This window comes from Pleurodeles waltl, chromosome 2_1 (assembly GCF_031143425.1).
Source record: "Pleurodeles waltl isolate 20211129_DDA chromosome 2_1, aPleWal1.hap1.20221129, whole genome shotgun sequence".
NCBI classification, from domain to species: domain Eukaryota; kingdom Metazoa; phylum Chordata; class Amphibia; order Caudata; family Salamandridae; genus Pleurodeles; species Pleurodeles waltl.
Window position 1 is genome coordinate 666973362 of NC_090438.1, and position 11599 is coordinate 666984960.

An 11599-nucleotide genomic window follows, 5' to 3' on the forward strand; every position below is an offset into this window, starting at 1 on the left:
GTGCAGGGTAGAGTTCAGTTGCATAGAGTGGCTTAAATGTAATGGTGCAGAGTAAAGTGGAGTATAGTGCAGTGGTGCAGAATAGATTAGAGTGGCATATAGTGGATTGGCGTAGAGTGCGCGGGCATAAAGCTGAGTGTTACAGAGTAAAGTGCATTGATGTAGAGTGGTGAAAAGTGCATTGGCATAGAGTAGAGTAGTACAGGGTAGAGTAGAGAGGCATAGCGTGAAGTGGCGTAGAGTGCAGTGTAGTGGTGGCAGAGTGCAGAGGTCTGTAGTGGTGCAGAGTGGAATAGCGTAGAGTGGGGTATTCAAGGTGTAGTATCACATTGCTATTACAGACAACACATTTTCAATTGAAATGACCATCACAGTTGCACAGACAATACAGGCTTACTAATAAAACTATACAGTGCACAGACGAAAATATGTGGAAATAGCATCACATAGTTTACTGATTCATTTTATTCATATTAAAGTATTTGTTTTTAACACACTTCAGAAATAACAAAAAATAAGCCTTATTTGTGCGTTCATAGTTCTGATATATTCTGAAATACTTACACAGTTCATTTAAGTGTTGTGTGTTAGAAAAAACGTTTGTACTCCCACTAGCCAGCAAGATCGGCACATAAATCATCTCACTTGAAGTCCTAAAAGGAAATTAAATAAATGCCCTTCGAAGAGAGCGCCTGGCATTTGACTTAAGTCTCTGACTGCACAGCAAATGTGACTAGATCTGAACAAGAGTTACAGCCCTGTTTACAGATAGGGAGAATTGTGAAGGATTCTGTGAATAAGGTTTTGACAAGGGAAGGACTGAACTCAAGCTAGCCAGCCTAAAACAAAGCAAGCAAATAGAAAGCAAGAAAATGTGGGTTACAAACCACCGAACCAATGGCAAGCAACGCGCAGAGTGCATTCCTAGGTCAAATTTCTGAAGGCCCCCAAGATGTCTTTAGCGAAGGCTGAGACCGCGGCATGGCGGGGGCAGATAGAAAGCTGCATGATGCCAACTTCCTTGTCCAGCTCAGATCCCTTCCCCCCTTTCCCAGACCCACACACACACCTGTTCTCTTCCCCCAATGCTGGGGACTGAGTTTGCTTGCCAGCCTCAGTTAATAAGCAAAGGTTGGAGGTGTCTTGAGCGGTCTGTCGGTAAAGCTGCAGGCTGTTCTATTTGATGTTCTATGCATAGGGCCTGTGGGAGATCGCTCGTCCTTAGGTTAGCTAATGACTGCTGACGAATGGCACTTAAAAGTGGTGGGGCCCCACCTAACATTCCTTAATGGAGCGGTTGCCTCTGGGGAATGTCTTGCCAACTGGTTGCAAGTTTCAGTGAAATCTTCATAAATACATGTGCGTTTATAGAGAACATGTAATGTAAGTAATGCTTCCTTGTCCTGACCCGTATATACATATTGATGAGCTAAGTGCACCTTGTGAGTTAATTTCATTTCATTGCAGGCGATACGTGGACGGAGACATTGGCCTATGTGGTTTTCTGGGGAACAGCAAGCGTTGGAACAGGTGCCATCATCCTCTACAATGGCAAGGATTTCGTTGATGCCCCAAAGCTGGTTCAAAAAGAAAAGATGGACTGAATCTGTGTGTGTGGAAAGCGACTCAGCAATTGGGATTCCTCAAGCCAGAATTGGAGTCTCTACTGACTTGCTTTCCACACCAGCTTGTGGTCTCTTTGTCCTTTTTTGGGGAAAATGGTCTTATTCGTTCCTTGTGGTGGTGGTGGTGACGGCGACATACAACTGAGAACTTGAATCTAGCTTTAAGCACAGTAATTTTGGGAATATCGCATCAACTGTGGAAACTCCACTTCTTATTGTGGGCATTCAGAACTTTGAGGTCTACCAGAACACAACATTGCAGACTGCCGAATCTCCCAGTAGTTAAATACCGTCAAAAAAATAAAAACAGCATTCCTTCTGCCTTTCACTTATTCTGTGGTTCCATGTCACAAATGCGAATAAAGTCAGGTGTTATATTTATAAATAGCCAGGGCAAACTCAGAAGAGGGTTTGTTTACATCCACTAATGAAAGAATGTGTCTGCGCTGGACCGTGCCTTCCGCAGTGGTAGCGGATGTTCAACATTGACTTGATGGCAGAGGTGTGAACAAATCAAGTCACACCCTACTGGTAATGATGCATCTTTGTGGGTTGTGCCATATTACTTCATTGCCACTTATCTTTCCAGTCAGTGTTATTTCACAGCACACGTGTTAATATGTGCTTTTGACCATTAGCTAACTAGTTTTCATTCTCTCTCAGCATAAACGGTACACTCCCCTCATACACACTCATCACCCCCCGTACGATGTGCATTTCATGGTAGCTAAGGCGACAGTGCTCGTGTGTTTTGCTTTTATATCCAATGGTATAATGTATGTTTACCACTCTCGTGAAGGACCATGAATTCCAATTGTTGCCACCCTGTTGAATGTCACATAATGGCTTTTATTTTTATTTTTATTTTTTTATTAATTTTCTATCCCAGAGTAAAGTAGCTCATGCAAAAACGGTTCCTAACGCTTTATATTCAGATGTGAGTGGCTTAGTTTTCTGAATATGGAATCGAGCGCTTTATTAAAAGAAAAAGCTTCCTCGTTCACCACAGTGTGTGGTTTTAGACAGTTTACTTAACTTTCCTTTGCCTCTGATGCCGTAGCTTTTAAAATTGGGAGCACTTAGAAACTGGCCTAATGTTCATATTAAGGATTAAAAACAACTAGACAATAATGCATCGTTTTGCACATTTAACTTGGAAAACAACTGACGAATCTCCTTCTATGGTATGTTAACCTTGCTTCAGAAATATATCTAAGTCTAAATGCTTTACAATGTAGTTTTCAGAACAGGGCAGGGGAATAATATGATACTACATTAGATTTCGGGCATATTCTGAACATTTACGATCTGTCTTCTCTCATACCAATGCAATTTTCCACACATCTTACATCATCTTTGGAAAGTCCAAAAAGGGCACAGGGTTGTTGCACGTTAATCCATGTTGGGTCTGGCTTGTATTGATGATGTATCCTCCAACATGAAAGAGGGTGTCGTTTGTGTGGAGAGATGGAGCATCATAGGCACCTTCCTTAAGGAAATATAATCAATGTTACCAATCTGTTTTACACAACCTGTGGCGCGTTCATTGACCTGCTCAGCTTCTCAGACACGACCCTCCCTTGTTAAAACGAAAAGTTCCTGGACCTCTCTGGAGCTCCTCCCCATTCTATACAGCCTAACATAACGATGCCTGTGGATTTACCCCCTGAAAATGTGACCAAGTGAAGCCAGGTACATAAGGTACCATGGCAACTACGTTAATTATAAAGCTCATTGATTCTTTTCAATTTGTTTTCCAGAAAAACAAAGTTGATCGGAATTAGGCCGAATATAGCATTTTCAGTTTAAGAAGCAACCTTCGGGTAGTAGTTGACACATTTATGTGCAGATAAATAACAATACATACATGCATGGAATTTTAGTCACCTGCATTTCTTTGTACCGATTACCCTTTGTGTTTTGTCAAGTGGAGTTTAGGGTTTTACGTCATGTGGATTTTAGCGTTAGAGATGTGGATACTTCTGGCAGAGATTGAGGCGTTCTAGAGCTTTGTGTCTCTTTCCTGAAAGATGGCTCCATTACATACAACTAAGAACTCCCCATTTCACATATCTGCAACTTCAGGGCATAGTTGAAAAAAACAGAAATGGTAACCAATCAGTTTGTAGTAATTGATTCGTTGTGCTGTTTTTCCTGAGGCGAGAAATGATAAATGATAAAACGAGGTTTAGTGAGTTTGTGTGTCAGAGGATCTCGTGCAGGGTTTCTTAAACTTATCATTGAGTTTGACAGTATCATGACTACACTACCTTACTTTTCAACATTATTAAGCAGGTTATGACATCACTGATGTGACCCCTGCTGAAAAAAATCAGCACAGTCTTCTGGAGGCTTAAGTGTTTGAGGAACCTTGATCTCAATAAAAACGGGACATGAAAATAATGTGTGGTCCAATACTAATTGTCTACACTTTGCACTAGGGCTTCAGGTTAGACCAGAATGATTGCAGAAGAACCATACTAGAGTAGACAGTGGTCCTGTGCAAAAAATACACCTATCGTGCAAGGTACCAGGAAGAGTCCTGCCCCTTGACATTTTATTGGTGCTCGGGGTTAATGATGTTGTCAAAAGGAACCACTGCAGGCTGCTCATGAAAAGGTCTACAAATCCATATTTCAGTTGTGCAAACAGGCACTCCACATTTGAACTAAGATGGTTCCTCAGTTGTGTACCAGTACTTTTGGGCATTTTACCTGAACAGAAGTGCTTTCTTCCCCATGATCAGTTCCATTCTTTTGAGGGCTTTGAAGGAGAAGCGTATATACAATAAACTGCAAAACCTGAATTGTTTTAGGTGCTCCTCGTCTCTCTGACATATTTTTGAGACGGGTACTGACTGCACTGGTGAGCTGGAGTAACGTAATTGAGGGTTATTTTCCAAAGCCAGCTTGGCAACCCCAGCCATCTGAAACCCTGTGTTGCACTTGACTTCGAACTGCAGGCCTCAGTGACTGTCATTGAGGTGACGATTAATTAAAGGTAGTTCTTATGTCCCCAGACACAGAAAACACGTTTTTAACTTTAACCACAACCAGGACCTGGTAGTCTGGGATTCAACTTTTTATTTTTTTAATTCATATCCTGTCCAGTCTTCCACCTCTCTGGTCTGACTTTCAAATACGTGTTGTAAAGCACAATATACATTATTTACACTATTGCATCTTTCAGAAATGTATTTCACCTAGTGTGGGGGCAGCCATTTGCCTGCAAATTTCAATCGTTACTGCTGTATAGAAAAGATAAACCTATCACTAACAACGCACATGCATACGACTTCTTTTTGTCTGTGCTCGCAGTTGGCACAATAACTTTACATGTGTTTGAAACACTGAAATATTGCTATATATGGCAGCTAAAACTTCATTGCACGGACAGTTTAACAGGCCATACCCAGATGCAAGCAAGACCATTGTCCAAGTCTTAGCATTTCAGAAGGGGTTAAAGCTAACGCCTCTTCTCGTGGACCCAGAACCTTAAATTCGACTCATTTTTGCCCTCTCCTGACCTTCCAGGTCCTTTGTTTCCATGTGCAATATTAATCTGCGGGGTTAATTTTCTCACTTCAAGACAAAATGCACCTGAAACCTCAATATGGTTTACAGAAAATAAATCTGCATGTTATGTATGTTATTTTTGCCTAGTGGGACACTTTTAAAGGTAAAGTCAGATTATTTTTATGTCTGATTGTTTTTTTATGTCTTCGATTTTGTCTTTGACTTTATCTTCAATGACTGTTGTGTCCTGGTTATGCGATATTCCTTAAATTCCTTACAGTGGCAGAGTAACGATGGTATAATCGTTTGAAAGATGTTTCGATGTCTTAAAAGTGTTTTGTTCTTTAGCAACACATTTGTATTACAATTACGCAATATTTTCATGTTATTTACTAAGATATTTTACAATTCGCAGATCACAAACTTAAGTAACAACTGGGGAGGGATTTGCTGTCTCACCCGTTAGCTCATTTCTGAACAAGGTTGTATTGCAAAAGGTTTGTTGCAGAAAAATAAATCCTGACTTTTTGCAACGCAGCTCGAGTGTTAAAAGAAAGATGCAGCAATACAGTGTTGCACATCTTTGTCACTGCTTCAGATCTGACTTTCTACAGACCAAATTAAAAATTCAGTTATGTGGATATCATGTTGACTTCTTTCACTGAATTTTCAGTACCCTTTTAGCTGACCAGTCAAATCAAAGGAGTTGCGACTGGCGAATCATAAAGTAGGGGGTCATGAATGGCATGGTAGTTGCAAATTGCACCTTTGTTTTAGTTTATTTTGCTGCATGCTTTACACATTTTACTGTCGTAATTTGTTCACATTGTGGAACAAATTGGTTACCCTCTGTACATATGGAGAATACTAGCCTGTTGCCACACTGTTCTGAGACTTCAGGATCATCTATTTACAGTATTGGCGATCTGTTGAAAGTAGGATTCTGGCTGATGTCGTTCAGATATCCTTTTTTGTTTTTTTTGTTGTTTTTTTACAGGTAGCTTAATAGCAGTGTATCACTGATGCAACCACTCTGCAAATTCCATAGCTTTGAAAGCAATCACCCTGTACTCTGTTCTCTATTTTTTTTTACACTATGCCAAACACTACGTCCTAGGAATAACACACAGGGACATTAACACCTTTCATACAGCTTTATGCCTAAGCACATTTTTGGGATCATGAACTTTCTTTTTATGCATGGTATTTCTATTTCTGGTGGAGAAATGCCATGCCACACAAATCATTTGTTCATTCCTTATAACCCTATGTGCTTGCCTTGAGTTAGTGCTTACAAGATGAGTGAAAGCACACATGGGGGACCAATGTAAAACACACACGCTCTATGTTGTATTTGCTACATTGCTTACAAACTCTGCATCTTCTGTGCATTGTTAAATAGTTAATGCAAGTACATTTGTAAATTACTTCTAATTGCAAATAGTATATTTAAATTGCATAAAGTGCTAGAATATTGTAGTTAGTACAGTGCTTTCTACAAAACATTGTGTTTGATGCTTAGTTTCCTAGTTGGGCAAGAACTCTGACCAGAAACGTGTACAGTCCAAAATGTTCCAAAAAATACTTGTATAGTTTAACAAGCGTGATTTCAAAAGACCTCCGTTTACTGCGTTTATCTAAAGTATCTTCAAAGTACTAAGAACGATGGCCCAAATACCCGCCAGCTGTGATCAATTGTAAGGTAGTGTCTTCCCTCAAGTACAAAGCCAGGCTAAGCTTCTGTTGGTGCCCTCAATGTTATGTTGTAAATATAGTGGCTATCTGTAAGTAAAAATGGAAGAAAATTGCCATCAAGTTTGTTTTAAATGTATACTGTTTAGATAAATTTGTCCCTAAATCTGGATTGTTCTCTTACTATTTCATTTGCATCAGGTTTTTGAAAATTTGTGTTTGTGAAGATATGCCTTAGACCGTTAACTGATCAAGGTTGATCCTATTCTCTGGAACTGGTGCTTTGCTAAAGTAGCAAAGTCTATGCTTCTTCTGTTTTTGCCTCTCCTGTGCAAATGGGCAAATTTTTCAAATAGCAATGTCAACTAGCCATGCTTTTTACAGTCAGTTTTTATATCCCCCCACTGTTTGTAATACACATAAGATGAGAAGCTTTCTTGCAGTTGTGAACTTCTTATGCTGACATGGCAGACAGAACATGAAATCAAGTAGTCCAAGTATAATTGAAAAAAGAAGAATCACTCTTTAAAGCTCTTATATTGTGGCAAACACAAATCATCAGCGGTTGTTTTTTCCTATTTTCATTTTTTGAAACTATTTTCCCTCTTCACTTGGAAGCATGTTATTCAAACATATGTAGAATTTTTGCTCTCTCTAGTAAGTGAGAAATACTTTGCCACAAAGGAGGTTTTCAGAACTTAGAGAAAACTGAAGCATAATCATGCCGGACTGTGTGTGGTTATTGCTTATTGCAAGCTGCTCATAATGCACATTTAAAAAGACTATTGTAGAATGGGCAATTAAATGTGATGTCTTCATTTCACATTTGTTTGATAGTTGCTTTTTACATGGCACATGTTTATTGTAACTCGGATAGAAGACCTGACTCCAAAAAGGACTATTTTTTGGGGGTTACGAACAGTACTCCTACACTTGCTTCTTATAATGTAAATGGTTCTTATGTATGGATTGGGACAAAAGCTCCATGCCTAGAATAAATATATGGTAAACTGTCTAACCAAACTGATCTGTGTATCTCAGTGAGAATGTGGCAGATCACTTGTAGCAAGACCTGCAATAGAAACAAAACTTCAAATACATACTCCTGTAGGCTCTGTTATGGGCGGGTAATTGATACGAGCAATGATTAAAATAAATATCATTATTCTGTACTTTGAATCACAATAAAATTTTGCCTCTTTTCTAATTACTAGCATTCCAATGTTTTTTTCCATATTAAGTGTATAAACCTTTACATACAAAGTTTCTTAAAGATTTCATATTGCATGTGGTATCTTGTCTCTACGCTAAGTTCTAGAAAGGTGATTCTTCATTTGCTATTACAACTTTTTTCATTCATCCTTGCTTTCTGTGAAGCTCTAGAATTTTAATATGAAACCTTTTTCTTTGGTCCTCAGATAGTATTTGCTCTGTTGATGTGTAGGAAATCCAAATTTTCACTGGATGGTGTAGATTGTAAACTGTGGACAATGGGCATTTTGACCACTGGTTAGCAGGAATGTGATGAACTGCTTTGCACTCAGTGTCCCCTTCCCTGCATTTGGAAACATTTTTTCAGTTGGATTGGTATATTGTCCTTCTTGGTCACCTGGATGTGTGCATGTACAGGATGTTTTTCGTTCTCCATGTTAGGAGCAAACTCTACTTTCAGATAGATACTTCTGACTGCAAATTCCTCATCCAGCGAATACTCACTAGGCGTCAGACTGGATCCAGAAACTTTAAAGCAGTGGGTTGTGCTGCTCATTCCACTCCAGAAGTACTAAGCAGAACTGCATATAAGCACCACCAACGTGCACTGATGTCAGTGGCTTTCTTTCTGCACCTTCAGCCTGGATCCGGACCTACTCCTTGGTCTTTTTGAGCCTTTTGTCTGTCCACAGTTTACAAGGAAAATGTCAACCCCTAAAACAACATGGTTCAAGCTGTGTATGGTCTGCTGCAAACAGAAGTTTGATGGACCCTCATAAAGTATGGTTATAATGCCTGGTGTCACAGCCTGTGACAACTGCACTTAGATTAATCCAAAGGCCATACGTGACAGTGAGGGAAAGAAAAGTAAGAAAAAAGTGGGACTCCTGAACTCCAGAGAAGGCGCAAGGGGGTTAATATCCTTCCCAGTCTTGATCCCAATCATCATTGGAGCCAATTCAGACTCTAGTCCTGATGCGCCCCGTATTCCCTGGTCCTCTGTAAAGTTGCAGCATGTGGAAGCCTTCAGAGAGATCATACTGCACATTTGTGGCACTTAACCACTTTCCTCTGGTGAACCATTGGTCCCCAGGGATCCACTGGGGCCTCCAGTGGGGCTTCTACCAGCTGGTCTGCCATTGATGTTGTTTGTGCCCCTTAAACTCTCTTTGGGTTTCGCAGTGGTGTGGACTTTGCTTCCAGTGTCACCCACTATGCCAGTCCCTATTGCATCGACGCCTGAGAATGACTTAAAGCGCATTCTGACTCTGGGCATAATACACCACAACCTCGACCAAGGCCGCGCCCAGTTCTTACCGGAGCACAGAAACTCTCCCGTTTTTTATACTTTGCCCTCACCACACAGTAGGGCCCACACTTTGTACAATCTTTTCAGCACTGACTCAATGACTATTTTGATGAGTGAAATTATTTTTGTCCCCTAATATAATGAAGAAAACTAGTATGAAGAGCTCTAAGACACCAGTTGCCAGGATATTCCTCCAGGTATTGACTTTGTTTTGTCTGCTGGCCTTGCCACTGAGGAGAGCGCCTCCTTTGCCATCATTATGCGGTGAACGGCAATAATACTGAAACTTCAACTTCCCACTATGGAGACGAAGACCAGTGCTTTGACAGTGATGTTCTAGCCTGGTCAAGCTTCTACGGAGGTTTAATGAATCTCTGATAAATACCCTCCTGGGCGTTTAAGCAATGCTTTGTTCAGGACAGCCAGTTAATAAGCATGTTGCTAAGCATCATCGCCCAGCACCAAGTGACCTTGCTTTTCCTACACAGCATCCTACGCAAGAGAGTTTGGTAATGGAGGCATCCACCAGTATGGTAAATTCCAATGCCTTCCCCACCATCCCACCTGATCTCAGTGCTAGAAGAATTAAAACTTTAGGCAAACATATTTTGTCTTCCATAAGCCTAGCTATGCATTCAGTGAATGTCATCTGCCTTCTAGCACAGTACCCCCATGCCCTCTGGGAAACAGACGCTCAAGTATTGCCTGCAGTTCTGGATGACCTCAGGGCATCCCTGATCCAAGATGGCTGTAGTGTAGCGAAGTATGTAATCCAGTCTCGTTGGGACATGAACAACTGCTTAGGCCACGTGATGGGTACGAATGTGGCACTTCGGAACCATGCCTTTTTGAGGACTACAGGCTTTTCCGGAGATGTCAAGGCATCTTTGAAGTTGATAAGGCAGATTTGCGCGTTCCTTTGGTCTTTCTGCCCCCACCAGGCAATTGTACCCCTTCGTGGCTATGGAACGGGGTTTCAGTTTCACTAGCATCCAATAGTTAGTGGTTTTCAGCTGTTTCATGGCCGAGGCCGTTGTTCACAAAGCAATGCTCAGGACCGCAGGGACAATATAAAGTTCATTCCCCTCCCACACTTCCCCCCCCCCAAACCCCAAGACAGACAGACACACATACACCCCACCCCCCTTCCGCAGCTGCAAAAACACTTAAGGGTATCATTGCCAGCACACAGCCACCCTGTCGAAGGCAGGATCTGATATTTCCTCTAAGGATGGCAAGTGAGTGTCCCGGATCTTCCATCTGTGATCCTGATGATTCAGCCTCTGTCCTGAATCTCAGTGTGGATGACTGTAAGTCTGCTGGGGTTGTTGTCCTCCTGGAACCCGCTGTTAAAACTTACCAGATGGCTTATGCAGGCTCTGCTGTGTATCCTGAAGTCTGTCAGATTGTATCCAGATTTCAGAGGAGACAGTAAAAGATATACAGTGGTGGCTGTTGATCCACAATTGGGTCAGTGGCAGACCCTTCTCACTTCCAGAACTAACACTGGTTTCTGATACATTGCTCCTTGGTTGGTGCCGCCATCTGGGAGAGGTGGCGATCAGAAGCCTTTGGTCTCCGAAGAAGTCTCTGGAGCTGAGGGCTATCCACTTAGTTTTGAGAAAGACTTTCTACTGTCCGTCAAGTGCAGGTGCTCACTAACGATACCATTGCCATGTGGTACTGCAACAAACAGGGTGGGATCACAGGCCTTGTGCCAGAAGGCCTGTGCCTCTGGAAATAGCTGGACCGCCAAGGTGTTTTCCTGGTGGCGAACCACCTGGCAGGATCATTGATTGCCAGGGCAAATGATCACGAATGACAATTACACCTGGAGATGATGCAAGGTATAGTCCGTGAGTGAGGAGAACCTTGGCTTTATCTAGTCCACACTGCTGAGAACGTGCAAAGTCAGCACTTCAGCATGTTGGAGTTTTCAGGGCGTCATTCCATCCTGAGCGGAACTTGGGACTTCTGTATGCCCTTCTGCCCGTATCACTCCTACCCCGAATTCTCAAGAAGAACCAGACCAACCGAACCAAAGTCATCCTTGTGGATCTGAATTGGGCATGGAGAGTATGGTATGCTAAACCCCTAGGTTTGAGCACGTCCTACAATCAAGCTTCTCTCCAGAAGGACCTGCTGGTCCAGTAACAGGTCAGGGATCTGCACCCCAGCCTTCACAATCTTCACTTTCATGTTTGGAGCTTGAGAAGCGACAACTGCACACTTTCATCCTTCCTGTG

The 11599-nt window shown here is 41.7% G+C and overlaps 1 protein-coding gene across 2 annotated transcripts in view; it reads left to right on the forward strand.

Annotated features, from left to right (window-relative positions):
* Positions 1 to 8039, forward strand: part of SACM1L (SAC1 like phosphatidylinositide phosphatase) — a 270638-nt gene extending 262599 nt beyond the window's left edge. For both annotated transcript variants that reach the window (XM_069216268.1, XM_069216274.1), the window contains exon 20: positions 1468 to 8039. In XM_069216268.1, coding sequence (XP_069072369.1) covers positions 1468 to 1604 — 137 coding nt within the window. In that variant the 3' untranslated portion in view covers positions 1605 to 8039. The remainder of the gene's footprint in view (positions 1 to 1467) is intronic.
* The last annotated feature ends 3560 nt before the right edge of the window (positions 8040 to 11599 follow it).